Source organism: Chiloscyllium plagiosum, unplaced genomic scaffold, assembly GCF_037043375.1.
Source record: "Chiloscyllium plagiosum isolate Xiang-an unplaced genomic scaffold, Cpla_swu_hap1 HiC_scaffold_24, whole genome shotgun sequence".
Classification (NCBI taxonomy): Eukaryota; Metazoa; Chordata; class Chondrichthyes; order Orectolobiformes; family Hemiscylliidae; genus Chiloscyllium; species Chiloscyllium plagiosum.
The window spans coordinates 54,259,840-54,281,307 of record NW_028270162.1 but is presented as its reverse complement, the minus strand read 5'-3'; the positions used below and the strand labels follow the sequence as shown (position 1 = coordinate 54,281,307).

Genomic DNA, 21,468 nt, shown 5'->3' with positions numbered 1-21,468 from the left:
GCTTTTACAAACCACTTCCATCAGTGTCTGTAATGTACAGGAAGGGGCAATTATAGGTTTAGTTTTGAGTGAATTCTGTCACTTGTAATTTTATCCTTTTTGCCAATTTTCTCCCTTCTCTTTTCCTTTTGGCCCCACACCATTCCCCCCAAAAGTAAGGAAAAATCTGCTTTTACAACAAATACTATAATGTACTAGAATGAGTTAGGTGATCTTTTGATGTATTATATTGTTTCTCCTCAATGTTTCCTACACCTGATTTATTGTTTGTGCTGATATTTGGGGGGAGTAATTTTTTTCTCTCTCTCTTCCATTTGAGTCTTGTCAGTCCTGGTACACATTCTCTGGAAATTGTACCACATAGTCAAAAGATCTTTGGATAATTTTAACAAGATGCAGAGTAAAGATACACCATGTTGGCATTTCCTTCCTCGTCCTGATCATCCATTTCGCTGGCCTGCTGAGTTAGAGGAACATGTTCTTATTGCTGGGAGGAACTCTACATTGGCAGGAAATGTTGAGGTGAACTGAATATCTCTCCCTACATAATGTCCAGCCTAGTATCTGCTCAGTTATTTCTGGGTTTTTGTGCAGCCACAGTGGATTGTTGCCTTGATTTGCTATCAGAAGTCCAATTTTGGTTATTTTTTAATGGTTCAAGCCTGTTCTGTGTGGTACATGGGGAAAATGGAGCTCTCGTTTATATAAACTCAACACTTAATGAAAAATCCTGCCACATTCTGAAGAGGTTGAATAAAAGGCCTAATTCCTCACTTCAGGTTTATTTTGGAATTTAAGAATGTGTTGCCCAAGGCTAGTTTGCGCTCCATGCTAAGGGCCATCTCTGTTTGCTGCATAAGTGAGAACATTCCTCATTGTACTTAATGTTGAGCAATTATACTGCTTTTCCTTTTATGTTCACAGGCAGCTATATTACTACGATAGGAGTAGATTTTAAGATAAGAACTGTGGAAATCAATGGAGAGAAAGTAAAATTGCAGATCTGGGATACAGCTGGACAAGAAAGATTTCGAACCATCACCTCCACGTGAGTCCCCTTTTCACTTATCTCATCTCATGTCTAATACCTTTTGCTCCTGAAATTCTTATTTGAAGGCCATTTAATGGAGCAGTCAACAGCATATTTGTTTACTTTAGTTGAAGAGTCTCTGGCTTGGGAATCATTGTGTGATTGTCTGTCTGATGAGTCTGGCTTGCTGTGCAGAGAAAACCCAAGAAAATTCTTGAGATGAAACAATTAGTTCTGTCATAGTTTACAAGTTGGGTGTGCCCATTTCCACGTGGAAGCTTTTAAAATGGTTAAAGCCTGTCTTTCTGGCAAGAGAAACTACTTGTGTTTTGAGCATGTGATTGAATATGCAATAGGTGCTCTTGGGAATCTTGTTTTGATCCTTCCCAGTTGCCAGTGATCTTGACAGTGAGCTTATCTGAACATGTAGTGTGATTTGTATTCCTAAATCATAGAAAAAGTTTCCTTACGATTGAATACTCAGCCACTTGCCTCTGCAGCCTTGTTATTTGTGCATTTTCACACGTTTGGAGATTTTTTTACCAAATTGGATCTGTTCCAATGGTGTATGCAACTATTAGAGGCTCAGCGTAAGTGCGTATTAAAACCAAGCAGTTGCTTTTTATCAACTGACATGTCTTGATTATGCTTTGCTTGTGATGGACAGTCTTTAGTGAGAATTTGGTGACTGTATAGTAGGAACTGAGTACTGTGGGAAATCTGTTTCCCAACTTCAACTGTCAACTTGTCCTTCCATGGCAATGAGAATAACCTGGTAAAACTGATTCTGTGGCTGACTAAAACACAGCAGATAGAAGCTGTCGCCCTCTCTTCCCAGAGATTCACCTGATATGTTCCTTATATTTTTGGAACTGAGAGACATGACAAGACTGTGTTGAGGCTCCAAGTTGATTCTTTCCAGTAGTTATTAGCTTGGGTTCTAACACTTGGAGCTCGAGAGATGTACAGTATGGAAACAGACCCTTCGGTCCAATTTGTCCATCCCAATCAGATATCCTAACCTAATCCCATTTGCCAGCACTTGGCCCATATCCCTCCAAATTCTTCCTATTCGTATACCCATCCAGATGCCTTTTTTTAAATGCTGCATGACTTCCTCTGCAGCACCTCGCATTTATCTAAATTAAACTTCATCTGCCACTCCTCAGCCCATTGATCAAGATCCCGTTACACTCTGGGGTAACCTTCATCGCTGTCCGGTACACCTTCAATTTTGGTGTCTTACTAACTGTACCTCCTATATTCCTATCCAAATCATTTTATATAAATGACAAAAAGCAGTGGACCCAGCGCCAATCCTTGTGGCACTCCATTGGTCACAGACCTCCAGTCTGGAAAAACAACCCTCCAGCACCACCCTCTATCTTCTACCTTCGAGCCAGTTCTTTTGAAGCCAACGTGTATAAATGCAGAAACGTTTTGCAGTTTGTTGAATATTGTGTATTCTGCAGTGACCTAGAAATAATCTTTAAATAAACTGTGTGAAAACTGGACCTTTTTTTATTTTTAAAAACTAAGAACTGCAGATGCTGTAAGTCAGAAGCTGAAACAAATTGCTGGAAAAGCTCAGCAGATCTGGCAGCATCTGTAGAGAGAAATCAGTTAATGTTTCAGGTTGATTTACCCTTCCTCAGAACTTTTATATTTGGACTTCTATTTGGTCAAAGATGTTCAATTTGGAAGATTATGGAGATTGAAGAATATATAGCTTCTGATTTTTTTTTTGTTATTGAGAATTGAAGCTTTTCCCGAATATGTATGGCTCATGGCTCATATCTATCAACTCATCTTAAAATATTTCCAGGAATAAACTTTAATGTTCTAATCCATTGCTTTATGTACACTAGCCACTCTTGGCACTTTGATACTGCAACTCTCTAGAATCATTTGTACTCAGTAATGGATATTATGTAACATGATGGGATCAGTGCTGTGAGAATGGTAAAACAGTCAAAAAGATCTTAACTTTGTCTTGCTGTGTTTGGTTTCATAGTCCTTTTAATACTCTTGCCTAAAAATTGTAAATTTCCATGATTAAATTTTATAATTTAATCTAGTCTCAAGCTTTTTGGGGAGAGACTGCTGATATCCACTATTTGAAGAAATGCTTTCTGATGTCATTTAAACTAACTCTGCAGGGGCATGGGAACCCAGACTGTAGCTTTAGGGTGCAGGACCTGGAGTGTAGGGAGGTTAGGAACATGGCATCAATTTCAAAGGAGGGTGCCTGTAAACAGGAAAGTGGCTTGAAGTGTGTATACTTCAATGCAAGAAGTATACGAAATAAGGTAGGTGAACTTGCAGCGTGGGTTGGTACCTGGGACTTTGATGTTGTGGCTATTACGGAGACATGGGCAGAACAGGGACAGGATTGGCTATTGCAGGTCCCAGGGTTTAAATGTTTTAGTAGGGTCAGAGGTGGGGGTAAAAGAGGAGGGGGAGGTGTGGCATTGCTTGTCAAAGATAGTATTACAGCTGTGGAAAGGACGATGGATGAAGACTCGCCATCTGAGGTAGTTTGGGCTGAGGTTAGGAATAGGAAAGGTGAGCTCACCCTGTTAGGAGATTTTTACAGGCCTCCTAATAGTCCTAGAAACGTAGAAGAAAGTATAGCGAGGATGATTCAAGAGAAGAGTGAAAGTAATAGGGTGGTTGTTATGGGGGACTTTAACTTTCCTGATATAGATTGGGAAAGCTATAGCTCTAGTTCGTTAGATGGGTCAGTGTTTGTCCAATGTGTGCAGGAGGGTTTCCTGACACAATATGTAGATAGGCCAACAAGAGGTGAGGCCATACTGGATTTGGTTCTGGGTAACGAACCAGGCCAGGTGTTAGAATTAGAGGTAGGTGAGCACTTTGGGTACAGTGACCACAATTCGGTGACTTTTACTCTAGTGATGGAGAGGGATAAATGTGCACTACAGGGCAAGAGTTATAGCTGGGGGCAGGGAAATTATGATGCGGTGAGGCATGACTTAGGATGTGTGGCTTGGAAAAGTAAGCTTCAAGGCAAGGGTGTAATTGATATGTGGAGCTTGTTCAAGGAGCAACTATTGAGTGTCCTTGATAAGTATGTACCCGTCAGGCAGGGAGGAAAGGGTCATGTGAGGGAGCCGTGGTTTAATAAGGAATTGGAATCCCTTGTTAAATGGAAGAGGGCGGCCTATGTAAAGATGAGGCGTGAAGGTTCAATTGGGGCGATTGAGAGTTATAAGGTAGCCAGGAAGGACCTGAAGAGAGAGCTAAGAGCAGCAAGGAGGGGACATGAAAGGTCCTTAGTTGGTAGGATTAGGGAAAACCCTAAGGCTTTCTATAGGTATGTCAGGAATAAAAGAATGACTAGGGTAGGAATAGGTCCAGTCAAGGATAGCAGTGGGAAGTTGCGTGTGGAGGCTGAAGAGATTGGGGAGACTTTTCGTCCGTATTCACTCAGGAACAGGACATTGTTGTCGATGTGAATACTGAGTCACAATTAAGTAGAATGGATGGCTTTGAGGTATGTAGAGAAGAAGTGTTGGAAATTCTGGAAAGGGTGAAAATAGATAAGTCCCCTGGGCCTGATGGCATTTATCCTAGGATTCTCTGGGAAGCAAGGGAGGAGATTGCAGAGCCATTGGCCTTGATTTTTATGTCCTCGTTATCTACAGGAATAGTGCCAGAAGATTGGAGGCTAGCAAATGTGGTTCCCTTGTTCAAGAAGGGGAGTAGGGATAACCCTAGTAACTATAGGCCGGTGAGTCTCACTTCTGTTGTGGGCAAAGTCTTAGAGAGAATTGTAAGGGATAGGATTTATGAACATCTGGATAGGAATAATGTGATCAAGGATAGTCAGCATGGTTTTGTGAAGGGAAGGTCGTGCCTCACAAACCTTATTGAATTCTTTGAGAAGGTGACTAAGGAGGTGGACGAGGGGAAAGCGGTAGATGTGGTGTATATGGATTTTAGTAAGGCGTTTGATAAGGTTCCCCATGGTAGACTACTGCAAAAAATATGGAGGTATGGCATTGAGGGTGAGTTGGAGGTTTGGATTAGGAGTTGGCTGGCTGGAAGAAGACAGAGGGTAGTAGTTGATGGCAAAGGTTCATCTTGGAGTGCCGTCACTAGCGGTGTTCCGCAAGGATCTGTTTTGGGACCATTGCTGTTTTGTCATTTTTATAAATGACCTAGAGGAGGGGTTAGAAGGTTGGGTGAGCAAGTTTGCGGATGATACGAAAGTCGGAGGAGTTGTAGACAGTGAGGAAGGATGTGGCAGGTTACAGCGGGATATAGATAAGCTGCAGAACTGGGCAGAAAGGTGGCAAATGGAGTTCAATGTAGCTAAGTGTGAGGTGATTCACTTTGGTAAAAGTAACAAAAAGATGGGGTACTGGGCTAATGGTCGGATACTTGGTAGTGTGGATGAGCAGAAGGATCTTGGTGTCCATGTACACAAATCTTTGAAAGTTGCCACCCAGGTAAATAGTGCGGTGAAGAAGGCATATGGCGTACTGGCTTTTATTGGTAGAGGGATTGAGTTCCGGAGTACTGAGGTCATGTTGCAGTTGTATAAGACTCTGGTGCGGCCACATCTGGAGTATTGTGTGCAGCTTTGGTCGCCATACTATAGGAAGGATGTGGAGGCACTGGAACGGGTGCAGAGGAGGTTTACCAGGATGTTGCCTGGTATGGTAGGAAGATCGTATGAGGAAAGGCTGAGGCACTTGGGGTTGTTTTCATTGGAGAAAAGGTTTAGGGGTGACTTGATAGAGGTGTACAAGATGATTAGGGGTTTAGATAGGGTCGACTGTGAGAATCTTTTTCCACATATGGAGTCAGCTATTACAAGGGGGCATAGCTTTAAATTAAGGGGTGGTAGGTATAGGACAGATGTTAGGGGTAGGTTCTTTACTCAGCGAGTCGTGAGTTCATGGAATGCCCTGCCAGTAGCAGTGGTGGACTCTCCCTCATGGGCATTTAAGCGGGCATTGGATAGGTATATGGAGGATAGTGGGCTAGTGTAGGTTAGGTGGGCTTGGATCGGCGCAACATCGAGGGCCGAAGGGCCTGTACTGCGCTGTATTCTTCTATGTTCTATGTCACTACTCAAATGGCATAGCTCTAACGTGAGAGATATGCCACCACTTCTGGACTCTGAGTCAGCTAAATAAGATACTTTAATCAAGCTGCATTTCCTTCTGCAGGCATTCATAAGCAGATATAAGATTTTAGCAACACAAGATTATAATTCAAGAGTGTTAAGGTTTTAAAAAAAATTGAGTCGGCGAGACTGTTGGTCTATGTCTTCGTGGAATCTTTGTGTGGTACATTCAACTTGCAGTCTGTATCATTCTCTTAATTTTGGAGTTTTGTGCTCTGCATACTGTATTAGGGACTGTTTGATCTCTTAGTCTTGTCTTATCTTCTGTATATATTGTTATACTTTCTGCTTTACAACCTCACCTATGGCCTGAGGCATGGTGACCCTCAAGTTAAACCACCAGTTGTCTCACTCGCGCTATCATTCTTTTCTCTCTTGTTTTCCTCTCCCTCCATCCCTCTCGCTTTCTCTTTTCTCTTTCTCCTGCTCTCTTTCTCTATGGTCATCTGGAACAATGGTGACATTGTATTGCGTTGGGTGGCATTCACTTTTTATTTAGAATATCATCCTACTTGATCTCAACATTGTAAAGCCTGATTCACTAACATACTGTGGCTTTGGTTTTGTGACATCACTGCAGTTCAGTTTAAGACCTGGACAGGATATTGAAGTTAGAATGAAACTAGTTCTAACAGACAATTCAAATTGCTGCCAGCATTGTTTTGTGACATCTTTTTTAAAATTTGCTGTTTGCAGTTTCCATTGTCTACCTCTTTTTTTTAATCTAGTATCTGTAAAAGTGCCTTCTTACAGGGGCACTCAGTTTGAAAGAAAAGGTGGTGTATTTTTGTAATTTTTTTTGTAGCCAGTTTTTGGAGTAGCTGTTAAAAGTGACAATGTATGTTATCATTTTATTCGTTAATAGGTTGTGGATATCTCTGGCAAGATCAGAATTTGTTGCTTATCCCTAATTACATTTGAATTGAGTGGCTTGCCAGGCCGTTTCAGAGGGCAATCAAGAGTCACTCTCATTACTGTGGGTCAAAAATCATATATAGACCAAACCAGATAAGGATGACAGATTTTCTTTCACTAAAGGCCATTAGTGATCTGTGTGCATTTTTAATAGTTATTATAGTTATTGTTACTGAAACTAGCCACAAAGATGGGATTACAACCCTTTTATGGCATGACATCACAAGAAATCCTGTTGTGGCAGATCATATCAAACCAGTCTCTGGCAGTTTGCAACAGGCAGAGCATTGACTGTATTCAACTACTCTGAGCTTGTGAAAGTCAAGTGTCCAACATTTGAGTCTGCAATTGAACAACATGTTCAAAACGAGGTTGGCATACATTGTTAGCTGTGGTTTCTCCCCAAAGATGCTGCCATGCCTGCTGAGTTTTCCAGCACTTTCTGTTAATATTCTAAACAACCCTGACTGTGCTAAGTATTACACGGACAACCAACTTAAGACTATCTGTAAGACTTGCATATATTCCCTCTCGGCGTCTGTCATTGCAGTTTTTCTCAACTAACCCACAGTTTTGAGAGACAGTCATTCCTTAGTGTGTTCTTCCATGGCAGTGCCTAAACCAATCAAGATTAACTTTTGCCTGGTTTGAATTTAACTCAGCTTGGCAATTTATTGATGCCTGGTGCATTGTTTATGGCAACATCCCCTCCAATCAGGAGGAGAAAGTGAGGACTGAAGATGCTGGAGCTTAGAATCGAGAGTGTGGTGCTGGAAAAGCACAGCAGGTCAGGCAGCATCCAAGGAGTAGGAGAATCTATGTTTCGGACATAACCCCTTCATAAGGAATGTAGGGGGAGTTTCCCCTCCTTCCACATTACCTGATATATACTTACCAACTTCTCCTTCCAATCCTCCCACTTCCTCCAAACCAAAGGGGTAGCCATGGGACCCAGCAATGCCTGTCTGTTTGCTGGATATGTGGAACAATCCATGTTCCACCACCCCCTGTCTGTTCCTCCTCTACATCGATGACTGTATCGGTGCTACCTCGTGCTCCCACAGGGAGGTTGAACAGTTCATCAACTTCACTAACACCTTTCACCCTGACCTCAAATTCACCTGGAACATCTCTGACATCTCCCTCCTCATCCTGGACATCCCCGTCTCAGACGACTGACTAACCATGGACATCCATTACAAGCCTTATCCATTTCAAGCCCACCAACTCCCACAGCTACCTAGACTAAACCTCCTCCCACCCTATCTCCTGCAAAAACACCATCCCCTATTCCCAATTCCTCCACCTCTGTTGCACCTGTTCCCAGGATGACCAATTCTATCTTAGAAAATCCCAGATCGTCTCCTCCTTCAGAGATTGCAATTTTCCCTCCCTTGTGGCCGATGATGCCCTCCAGCGCATTTCCTCCAATTCCCGCACTTCGGCCCTCAACCCACCCCTCTCAATGCAACAAGGACAGAACCCACCTTGGTTCTCACCTTCCATCCCACCAACCTCTGTATATACCGCATCATCCTCAGCTACTTAAGCCACCTACAAATGGACCCCACCACCAGAGAAGTATTTCCCTCCTCACCCCATGAACATTCTGGGTGGACCAGTCCCTCTGCGACTCCCTCGTCAGATCCTCTGATTTAGATTTTTTTTTTCCCAAAAATGCTTTATATTCTGCCTTTATCCTGCGTCAATTGCCGATTGCTGACAGCACATATACTCCTTTGATTTCTACAATACTGGAAAAGTATTGTAGAATTGGAATTCATCTACTTCCTTGTCAAAGTTGTTGCAGATTTCAATGAAGTTTTATAATTCAACTGAATGAACGTAGAATGCAGGTACCAGTGAAAATTCTGATTGAAATTAACTGGCCTTTCTAATTTAGTGTTGCTTTGTTTGCATTTTGTCATTATTGTCTAAAGTGAGGGCAAATAGGAAAATTATATATCTTTTATGAAGACCAACCATTTGGACGCTGATCATGAAAAGATCTTGTACAAAGGTGTGTTTAGCTGTGCCTTTTGATAGTAGTTGTGGAATAAAATACAAAAACTGGAAAACAAAATCTTAGTGCCATGAACCTCCATACGTACTAAAGCAATTGACAGCTCATTACAACAATCTCAACAATTCAAAAGTATTAATGTTGTCCTGTTCCTCGACACAATCCCACAAATAGAAACATAATAACTCTTCTTCATACTGAGGCAAGAGTGCTACCATTGAACTCATGCTGGAGAATAACAGCAGAAAGGTAACTGAACAGTCACAAGGGGAGTTAAAGGCATTCTAAACTAGCTTTGAGGCATTCTTTGGTTCAGAATTAATCCATCTGATATACTCAAGTAGCTTGAACATAGTCATAACACAAAAATGGAAAGCAGCATTTTCACAACTATTTACTGAATTATTAGAATACATGTGTATCAAAATATCTTGTAGATAAAGAATACTGATCACTGCCTTCCTCTGTCTCATCTAGCAAGAGGAAATGGATAACCTAGATGAAATTTGTGTAAAAGTTCTTACGTACAAATGTGGTCATCAAAATGCATTGAAGACAACTGTCCTCTAAGATGATGATGATCATAGTTAATCTTGCAGTGAAGTATCAGTTTCTTGGTGTTCATGCAGTGTATTTGTGGTGGTAGTGGGCACTATTTTCTGTCATTCTTTTGCATTTAAGTTTCTCTATTGGGCAAGTGAGGTGAGTAATTCAAATTCTAATTGGCCTATTTCATATTTTTCCTATCTTACTCCAATTGATAAGCTTACCATTTAGTTGCTTCAAAAAGAGTTTCAGCACTTTCTGTTATCGGACTCGCAGACACTTCGTTCTCATTTTCCACAATGGGTTCAAAGGCACTCCCTAACGTAGACATCCGCTGATGATAACCACACTTGTGCAGTTACAGGAAGTTCAGTCTCCACTGGCGTGCATTCTGCTGACTCCAGCCTGTCGCTGGGCCGACCCTTCATCTTCTACATTAGTGTTCAGGCTAGGAGTGGAGTTAGAAAGTTATCCAGAATAGCAAATGAAGATTTAGTTTTTAAAAATCATTGAACTGTTAGGTTTATTTTAAATTTTAATAACACAGGCTGTAATTATTAGTCACAGTTTGGTTGTATATGGTAAAGTACATGTACATTGGGGCCTGAGCTGGGTTCAGTTCTTTTCAAGTTGAACTGAAAGTAGGAATGTGTCTGCTGTCACTTTAGCAAAATTTTAAAAAATAGATTTTTAAATATTACAGCAAATTCAAAACAATAATTCAAAACAATACAAATAATGCCAAAAAAACTAAAACTCAAATGTATAAATATAAAAATATTTTTAAAACCCCAATTAATTACTTAACTAAATATATAAATTAACAGCAAACTAATAAATAAAAATGCAGCTCAGCAAAACAAAACACTAACTCTAACTCTAATATCAAGAGCATTAATTTTAGCATACGTGCACAGTTCCCCCTCTTGGATATTGGACTCGTAAAGCACAATCATTACGGCTGTATAAAAGCCCTTATTAGTGTGGCAAACAAATGTGTCCAGGTATTTCTAAAAGGGCTCCCACTTATAGAAATTCTCAGTTTTGTGGTGTACCATGCTTGTAAGAAAATTCAAGGGGATATGCTCCCTAGCAATCTTATGCCAACTCTGGGGGATTTTCGCGCACCCAACCTAGTAAGATATTCTTTCTTGCACAGAAAGTGAAGATGTTGAAAAGTTATTTTTTATGCGCTTTTACAGGAAATACACTGGGGCTGGCCAAGGAGAAGAACGATCTGTCCACCCTTACACCCAAAATCCCCTCCATTGCACCTGCCACAGCGCTAGAGTATGTTTGAAGCCTACCACAAGACCAGAGACAATGGGTTAGAGTGCTCGTACTAACTTTACACTTGGCATGTTGAAGATACCTCTGGTTTAAATTTTGACAAACGATCTTGAGCCAACTCGACCCTGTGGAGAATCTTCAACTGTAAAGCATGGGTCCTATTGCAAATTGATATCTTTGTTGCATTTTCCCAAATAACTTTCCACCTCTCTGAGGAGACTTCAACGTCTAGTTCTCTCTTCCACACACCCTGCAGAGTTGATCAAAATCATCTGAGGGGGCATTTTCCCCCCCCCCATTTGATGGTAGAAAGTATACTCTTACCACTGAGCACCCTCCTCTCTATGTCGGATTTGTAGGGATCAGTCAAAAGTGCGGTCTTTTTGAATAAAATTCCCAACTTGAAAAAAGTAAGAGGTCCCAGCCAGCTTGTATTTCCACGCTAACTGATCAAAAGATATCATTGTGTCTCCCTCAAATAAATCACCTATGCAAGAGACGCCCGTAGGCTGCCTGAATCCTGAATCCATCATCCCCAACTGAAAACCTGGCATACCCACTGTAGGTGTAAGAAAAGATATTTTGCCAATATTGCCTTCCTTCTGGCAAGTTGCCCTCCATGCTTTAACAGTATTGATAACTATTGGGATATGGCAATATTCCTTAACTATCCTCATTTTATCCACAAACAGCAAACTAGTAAGGGGGCACTTTGGGTGAGAGGTTTCGATATCTAACCATATTGAAAAAGGGTCCTCTAATCACTCACGTAAGACAAAAGCGAGCTTAGTTGACAGTTTTTCATGTCTGGGAGATCCATTCCCTCCGGCCTGTGAGACAGTTGCAGTTTAGCCAATTTAATAAGGGGCCGCTTATGATGCCAAATGAAAGATCTGAACCAGCCGTTCAGTCTCTTGAACATTTGCTTATCGAAAATCAACAGTGTAAGGGTACAACAAATTTGGGGGGGGGGCGCAGAGAATATTCATCTTAATCAGAGCTACCCGGCCTAACCATGAGACCATCTTTCAAGGTCTAGTTTGATTTTGTTGATTAACTGAACAAAATTAGCTTTAAACAATCGCTCAAGAACTGGAGTGATGAATATGCCCAAATACATAACCCTCCCCCACTACCAACCATGACCACATAAATGGGAATCGCGATTTGCCCTCAACACCTAGTAGCTTTGTAAGACCTCTGATTTTGCAAAATTAATCTTGTACCCCGAAAAGGTGCTAAATGAGATGATGCATTGTATCAGGCAAGGCATCAAACCTGCTGGATTTGCCAAAAAATGAGGAAATTGTCCACGTACAACGAAATCTTGTGTAATTTTGGCCCCACTTCTGCAGCCGATTTATATTGGGATGTCTACGAATGGCCTCCACCAGCGGTTCAATCACCAATGTAAAAAGCAACAGCTAAAGGGGACAGCCCTGTCTGCTGCCCCTAAAAATTGCTGGATCATACCCCATTGGTAATGACTGCAGTGAGAGGGTCACTGTAGAGAATCTTTACCTATCTTATAAAGGCTTCACCCAAGCCAAACTGCTCAAGAGCATAAAAAGGGTATGGCCACTCAACTGAGTCAAATGCCTTCTCTGCATCTAGAGAAATCACCAATCCCTGTGTTGACTGTTGTTGACATGTTTGAATTAAATTAAGCAGCGTCCTAACACTATTGGAGGATCTGTGGAGCTTTATGAAGCCCATCTGGTCGTCTTTAACAATAGAAGGTAACACTGTCTCCAGCCTTAACGCAAGAGTCTTGGAGAGGATTTTAAAGTCAACATTTAACAATGAAATGGGCTTGTAAGAAGTACAGTCCTCTAGAACCTTCCCTTTTTTAAGAATAAGTGAAATATTGGTGCCCCTTAGTGATAGCGGGAGACGATCATGACTGTACAAGTCATTGAGCATGTTGAGCATCAGGCCTTACATTATGCTTATAAATTCCTTATAGAATTCACTGGGAGGTCCATCAGGACCGCGCGCCCTTCCACTCTGCAGATGCTTCACAGTCTCCTGCACCTCTTGCTCTGATAAGGGGGCATTGGGAAAAAACTCTTTAGATTAGATTAGATTACATTACAGTGTGGAAACAGGCCCTTCGGCCCAACAAGTCCACACCGACCCGCCGAAGCGAAACCCACCCATACCTAACACTACGGGCAATTTAGCATGGCCAATTCACCTGACCCTGCACATCTTTGGACTGTGGGAGGAAACCGGAGCACCCGGAGGAAACCCACGCAGACACGGGGAGAACGTGCAAACTCCACACAGTCAGTCTTGTTCGGGGGTCACATCTGGGAGCTCCAGATCCTTGAAAAAGGACTGTATCTTGGCCTGCCTCTCCTCAACCCTTCGATTGGTATAATTCAGTAAAATCTCTGGAATTCTGCATTAATCTTTTTGCAATCACATGTTAGGTTCCCAGACCCTTGCCAGTGCTTGAGGGGCACTCCTTTTCCTGGCAAGATATGCTAGGTACTTCTCCAGTTTGTCACTATGCTCATATAACCTTTTTGTTTTGGGAAAGTAAGCTCCCTCTTTGCTGTCTGTGTGAGCACAGAATTCAATGCAGACCGCAGCGCCGTCATCCTCTGTAGCTTGGCCAATGAGGGCCTGTCAAAATAAGCCTTCTCAGCTGCCTTCAACCGTGCTTTAAGGAGACGTTGCTGCACTTCCTACTGGTGCTGCTTCCTACTGGTGGAGTAGGAGATAACTAACCTCTAGGCATAGGCTTTGGCAGTTTCCCAAAGGATGGACTGGCTACTAACCAAGCCTGAATTAACATCTAGGAATGCCCTAGACATTCTTACAGAAGTACTCCACAAGCTTATTATCCTTAGGGATCCATTAGCCAATGCCTCTAACCTACTAGAGCGTCATTAGTCTTCACCAACAGGTACACTGGAGCATGATCAGAGATAGTTAGTTATATTACCAATCGTACAAGATGCCACCAAGTGCAGGGTTGCCACAGGGGTCAGAAAAACCAATCCTGATGTGACAGCTGTGTGGATTGGGGAAGAAAAAAACATAAAATCCCTGCCTGTAGGGTGGAGACTCCTCCACATGTCCACCAATCCTAACTTCACACACCGATCCACTAATTGTTTAGTTTGTACAGAGGGTATTGGGTGGGGGGGAGTTTTGAGAAACCTGTCTACCGTGGGATCCACACAATAATTAAAATCTTGCCCTCCTATAATGAAATGCCAGGAATCTAGTCTGATCAATTTAGAGAACGCATCTACCAGAAATTTGTGGGGATGGGCTGGAGGGCAGTTAACATTCAAAACACCATATTCTTCCCGTTTATCAGCTCTTTGAGGATTACAAACCTGTGTGTGTCTTTAACACACTCTAGTAACTTAAATGGGAGAATCCTCTTAACCAATATAGCCACTCCCTTCTGGTATTAAAAGATGAAAAGTAAACCCAATCAAAGCCATTCTGCTGTAGATTCAAATGCTCCCTATCATCTAAGTGTGTCTCCTGTAATAAAGCAATATCCATTTTTTCCTTAAAGACTTGAGAATACCTTTTCCTCTTAATTGGTGAGTGACTCCCCTTGATATTTCAGGTACACCATTTAATCAAGTCATTAGCCATAACATTCTGCAGCAACATTTAGATTTCAGAGAGGAGGAACTGAACATACAAATCGTCGAGCCTTAGTATCGCAAGATGCATCGAATGTAAAAACTACATAAACTAAAACCACCGCAGCAGTTAACAAACCTACAGAGCTATCAAAGACTATGTACAACAAAAACCAGAAAACAAAACAACATATAAAGAACCAATGGCGCTGAATGGGGAAACTCACCCCCTGCCCAAAGGGGGCATTTACACATCCCAAAACCCAACTTCCCATCCTGCTGCCAGTACAGCAGTCAGGGCATTTAATTACCTGAACCAGGCATAAACTGCCCATAAGTAGGCATCTAGCCATCCCAACCATTTTCTCTTTTCCTAGCTAGAGCTGCACCACAACACCAGCAGAAAAGAAAGAAAATACACCATGGAATAACGATGTGAACAAAGAAACCTTTTTTTTTTTCAACATAAGTACTTGATCCATCCTTTTGTATAACTGAACTTAGAAATTGAAAGTACACATCCCAATTGCCTCCGAACATAGTTTAGCCCAGATTATTACCAATATAAAAAAAGGAAAAGAAAGCCCCAACCAGACTTGCTCCTTTATTTAAAGAAAAGTAGAGACATACCCAAACAACGCTACTATTTGTACATACTAAATTGTTCAGATTAAGTTAATTTGTCCACAAAGTCTCTTCTCTTCTCCGACTTGTCAAAGAGATGTACATCTAAGTTGCTCCGAGGCACCGCCGGATACCTCAGTACTGGATCCTGAGCGCGCTCAGTCTTTTCTTGATGCCGTCATAGGGTTTCTTTTCCAGATCACCGCTGCTGAGAAGTCTGCACGAACATGATCTTCGAGCCCTCGTAAACTAGTGTCTTGGGATCTTTCTCCTGGATTCTGGAAGCTTCCATGATTCTCTCCTTATCTCTATAGTAATGAAACCGCATCAAGATAGGATGAGTATGTTGGTCCAGACTTGACCTCCGTGCCTTGACCCAGCGAGCCCCCTTAATCTTCAAGCCTCGCATTCCAGCCTCCAAGATAAGGAATTTTGACAACCAGTCCTCAACAAATTCCACGTCCCGCTCACCTTCCCCTCCAGTAGACCGTCGATCTGAATATTTTTTTCTCCTGCCCTGTTCTCGAGGTCATCAGCCTGCTCAAGCAAATTATGGACCTACCTCTCCAGGGCCTACATCCTATCCTTGGAGGAATCGGTATCGGCCTCCACCACTGTGATTCCGCATTTTCCCTCATCTGTCCTTTTCTCCAGGTCTCCCAGCTGCTGTTCGTGCTTCTGCAGCATGATAGAGATAGGGGCCAGCTTCTCTATCTGCTTACCCAACATCTCACGAGATTTCGTGAGCTCTTTTATAAGGACCTGGTAGGAAATTGAGTCAGAGGATCCTGCAAACTGGGCTGCAGGCGCTCTGCAATGCAATCTTCCGAGATTGCTGCCATCTTGGATTGCCTCAGCAAAATGTTTTGATTGCTTCATTTGTAAAAAATAGAACATGTTTCAGATCGCAGGAATCTTTCTTGTGAATAGTTGTTATGCATGCCTGATAATCTAAAGAAGAGTTATAGTAGACTCTTTCTCTCATTAGAGATGCTGCCAAAGCAGAGTTTCTCTGGCATTTTTTTTTGTTTTTTTTACTTCAGATTTCTCAAAACAACAGTATTTTGCTCTTATTGGCATAGTCATCTTGTCTGATTTATAATACTTGGAATGTTTAATAACATTAGGACAATTGGAACAGTTAGTAATATTAGGACAGTTTCAGTCCCTGTCTGTTTTAGTGTTACGATCACAGGTAATTAAGATGGACGGTTTTTTCTATCTCTTATCTATGCCTTTTGTTATTAATAGGTGCCACGGTACAGCACGTTAAGCACTTTCCATTGTATTTCTTTTGTAAAAAAAAAACAAGTGACATTATTACTTTTTTTTTAAATAGTTGTTTTAATTATAGGGAAAGCCATTCAGCCGTTTTTTTTTAGTTCTGGATGACATTTTGCCCCGTTTCAACATCCTGATTTCCTTAAAATTTTTGCATCTGCTCCAATGGTCCTTTCCATGTATTAATAGATCTCTATGAAGAACATTTTCAAATTTCCTTTTGTTTATTGAAACATATGTTTCCATTATGCATTTTCACAGCTTATATAATATTAGTCTCGATTTATCTTTGCTAGTCCTTCTTAACTAATTTTTTGTCCCTCCATGAGACTCCCTCACAGAAGCTGCCTATGGGCCAAAAATCTAAAAGTTACACTTGTTTTTGTTTTTCGTAACTTGGAGCTTTTGCTTTATTTTGACTGTCTTGTGTTCAGCCCTGATGATTTGAGCTATAAAAACAGTATTGAAGTTGCAGACCTGTCCCTATTTTATTCGATGTGCAATCATTAGACCTATTGACCATGAAGGATGAGTTGAAAAGCGTGGTGCTGGAAAAGCACTACTGGCCGGGAGTGGAAGAGTCGACGTTTTGAGCATGAGCTCTTCATCAGGAATCCTGGGGGGTGCGGTGAGAGAGAGAGACTCAGAGATCCTTGTCGAGGGAGGAGAAGAACTTCAAGGTGGGCATCCTTGGAAGAAGCTTTGCAGTGCGATTATAATCAACTGGGAGAAAGTGAGGACTGCAGATGCTGGAGGTCAGTTGAAACGTGTGGTGCTGGAAAAGCACAGCTGGTCAGGCAGTATCTGGGGAGTAGGAGAGTCAATGTTTCAAGCATGAGCTCTTCATCAGGAATGATTAACCATGAATCTTACTACTGTCTCTCTCTTTTTGGGTTTTAATTCTTAGCAATTTTGGCACTGTTAATGGGAATATTTCATCCATTATTTCTTCCTAATGCAATATTTTACAGTACCTGAAACAAATATTGTATTGAGTCACAAATATAGTATTGAGTCCCTGTCTTTCTTTCTCTCTCTCTTTTTCCATAAAGCTGGCAGATAGTAAGTGTTAAGTCCCATATGCTGCTTCCAGAAGAGTCATATTGAGCACAACTTAACCCTTTTTTTTTTGACAGAAGATTCCAGGCTTACTGAATTACTCCAGGGATTATTACTATTTCAGATTTCCAGTATCCATAGTGTCATAGAGATGTACAGCATGGAAACAGACCCTTCGGTCCAACCCATCCATGCCGACCAGATATCCCAACCCAATCTAGTCCCACCTGCCAGCAACCGGCCCATATCCCTCCAAACCCTTCCTATTCATATACCCATCCAGATGCCTCTTAAATGTTGCAATTGTACCAGCCTCCACCACATCCTCTGGCAGCTCATTCCATACATGTACCACCCTCTGCGTGAAAAAGTTGCCCCTTAGGTCTCTTTTATATCTTTCCCCTCTCGCCCTAAACCTATGCCCTTTAGTTCTGGATTCCCTGATCCCAGGGAAAAGACTTTGTCTATTTATCCTATCGATGCCCCTCATAATTTTGTAATCCTCTATAAGGTCACCTCTCAGCCTCCTATGCTCCAGGGAAAACAGCCCCAGCCTGTTCAGCCTCTCCCTGTAGCTCAGATCCTCCAACCCTAGCAACATCCTTGTAAATCTTGTCTGAACCCTTTCAAGTTTCACAACATCTTTCTGCTAGGAAGGAGACCAGAATTGCATGCAATATTCCAACAGTGGCCTGACCAATATCCTGTACAGCTGCAACATGACCTCCCAACTCCTGTACTCAATACTGTGACCAATAAAGGAAAGCATACTTCACTATCCTATCTACCTGCGACTCCACCTTCAAGGAGCTATGAACCTGCACTCCAAGGTCTCTTTGTTCAGCAACACTCCCTAGGACCTTACCATTAAATGTATAAGTCCTGCTAAGATTAGCTTTCCCAAAGTGCAGCACCTCCCATTTATTTGAATTAAACTCCATCTGCCACTTCTCAGCCCATTGGCCCATCTGGTCCAGATCCTGTTGTAATCTGAGGTAACCCTCTTCGCTGTCCACTACACATCCAATTTTGGTGTCATCTGCAAACTTACTAACTGTACCTCTTATGCTCGCATCCAAATCATTTATATAAATGACAAAAAGTAGTGGACCCAGCACCGATCCTTGTGGCACTCCACTGGTCACAGGCCTCCAGTCTGAAAATCAACCCTCCACCACCATCCTCTGTCTTCAACCTTTGAGCCAGTTCTATATCCAAATGGCTAGTTCTCCCTGTATTCCATGAGATCTAACCTTGCTAATCAGTCTCCCATGGGGAACCTTGTCGAACGCCTTACTGAAGTCCATATAGATCACATCTACTGCTTTGTCCTCATCAATCTTCTTTGTTACTTCTTCAAAAAAACTCAATCAAGTTTGTGAGACATGATTTCCCACACACAAAGCCATGTTGACTATCCCAAATCAGTCCTTGCCTTTCCAAATACACGCACATCCTGTCCCTCAGGATTCCCTCCAACAACTTGCCCACCACCGAGGTCAGGCTGACCGGTCTATAGTTCCCTGGCTTGTCTTTATCGCCCTTCTTAAACAGTGGCACCACATTTGCCAACCTCCAGTCTTCCGGCACCTCACCTATGACTATCGATGATACAAATATCTCAGAAAGAGGCCCAGCAATCACTTCTCTAGCTTCCCACAGAGTTCTTGGGTACAGCTGATCAGGTCCTGGGGATTTATCCACTTTTAACCGTTTTAAGACATCCAGCACTTCCTCCTCTGTGATCTGGACATTTTGCAAGATGTCGCCATCTATTTACCAGCTGTCTATATCTTCCATATCCTTTTCCACAGTAAATACTGATGCAAAATATTCATTTAGTATCTCCCCCATTTTCTGTGGCTCCACACAAAGGCCGCCTTGCTGATCTTTGAGGGGCCCTATTCTCTCCCTAATTACCCTTTTGTCCTTAACATATTTGTAAAAACCCTTTTGGATTCTCCTTTAATTTTATTTGCCAAAGCTAATGTCCCCGTTTTGCCCTCCTGATTTCCCTCTTAAGTATACTCCTACTTTCTTTATACTCTAAGGATTCACTCAATCTATCCTGTCTATACGTGACCCCCCCACCTTACGAGTTTAAATCCTCCTAAGCAGTTCTAGCAAATTTCCCTCCCAGTATGTTAGTCCCCTTCCAATTTAGGTGCAATCTGTCCTCCTTGTACAGGTCACTTCTACCCCAAAAGAGATTCCAATGGTCCAAAAATGTGAATCGTTTTCCCATACACCAGCTCCTCAGCCATGCATTCATCTGCTCTATCCTCCTATTCCTGCCCTCACTAGCTCATAGCACTGGGAATAATCCAGATATTACTACCCTTGAGGACCTCCTTTTTAAATTCCTGCCTAACTCTCTGTAATCTCCCTTCAGAATCTCAACCTTTTCCCTTCCTTCATCATTGGTTCCAATGTGGACAATGACCGCCTGCTGGTCCCTCTTTCCCCCGTGAGTACATTCTGCACCCTCTCTGAGACATCCTTGATCCTGGCACCAGGCAAACAACACACCATTCTGCTTTTTCTCTGCTAGCCCCAGAAACGTCTGTCTTGTACCTCTGACTACAGAATCCCCTTATGCAATTGATCTCTTGGAAGCCGGCATATCCTTCGTTGCATTAGAGCCAGTCTCAATACCAGAAACTTGGCTTTTCATGCTATGTTCCCCTGAGAATCCATCACCCCCTACATTTTCCAAATTAGTGCTTTGCTTTTATCGTTCTGCAGTTTCTTCACTACCACTTCCAATTTTACTTCCCCATCTCATCTAGTGGGAAGTCAGCAAATCTTCATTTCTAAGTTGTTAATTCAAATTGGAAATTTATTTAATGGTCCTTTGGCATCAAACAATGAGCCAATAAGAACAAGAATAGTAAATAAGAAATTTTGTATGCAAATGATGTGGCAATAGAATTTCAGATAAGTTTTGAGTTTTTATTGGCTTGGAGGGCAGTGAGAGGAGTATTAGATAAATCAAACCTTTAAGTGACTAAATGGATGAGAGCTTGGCTGAGGTACTTTTGCAGAGAAGTGGGTGCTTTTGGAACTGGCCTGAATATTGGCTTCAAAGCTCTGTGGGTGAGAGCCAGTATGTATTGTCAGGGTAGGAATTGAAATTAGTAAGAAGGGTGTGGAGTTTCTGGTTTTAGCTGATCTGTATAAGTCATTCTGCTATAACGCAACTGTTGCATTCCTTTGTAACTTCACACTATTGGAAATCACACTGTAGAAGATTGTGATCTCCAAACAGCATCCACAATTCGCCAAATTTCATAGCCATTTCATGTTGATGAAGTACGCATCACACCAGAATGACTTGTATATTTTGGTCTTGCTAATGTTTAATAGATCCTATGAAGATGGTAATCAGATTTACTATTGGATATATGCTCTCAGCAGAGACTGTGAGGCCCATATCAGCCAACTTAATTGCCTAAATTATATACTATGTGGTATCTGTAATGTGCCAATAATTAGGGATAGTAAAGCACATGAAATTTTAGGTGGGGGATTCTGGGATTGAAAAGTTCTTGTTCTATCGTAGCATTGTTTGATTTCCCTGCTGTTTGGCTTAATTTTATAGCGAAGTTTTCATTTTGTCAAAACAAGATGCTGGATAGCAAAACTTCTCGCTGTTACCTGATCATTTAGTGCATTAAAGTTGTAAAATATGATGTGAACTGTTTGATTCACATAAATCTTGTCATTTACTTTAAGTTGACTTTTGAATTTTAGGTTAGTAATTGTGTGTTGTGTCTGAAGTTAATAAATAACTTTAAGTTTTCTGTAGCAATAGTGATTTGCCTCTTTGCAGCCTTATTGACTTTTGTTTGCTAGGTTGTAAAGTCCCAAAGTACGCAATTTAGCCCTTTAGTTTTTTTTGTTAGAAATTTCAAGGCTGAGGTTGTTT

At 41.7% G+C, this 21,468-nt stretch overlaps 1 protein-coding gene across 1 annotated transcript in view; it reads left to right on the top strand.

Annotated features, from left to right (window-relative positions):
- Positions 1-21,468, top strand: part of LOC122562834 (ras-related protein Rab-35) — a 60,186-nt gene that overhangs the window by 19,229 nt on the left and 19,489 nt on the right. The window contains exon 3 of the mRNA XM_043716087.2: positions 925-1,048. Coding sequence (XP_043572022.1) covers positions 925-1,048 — 124 coding nt within the window. The remainder of the gene's footprint in view (positions 1-924; positions 1,049-21,468) is intronic.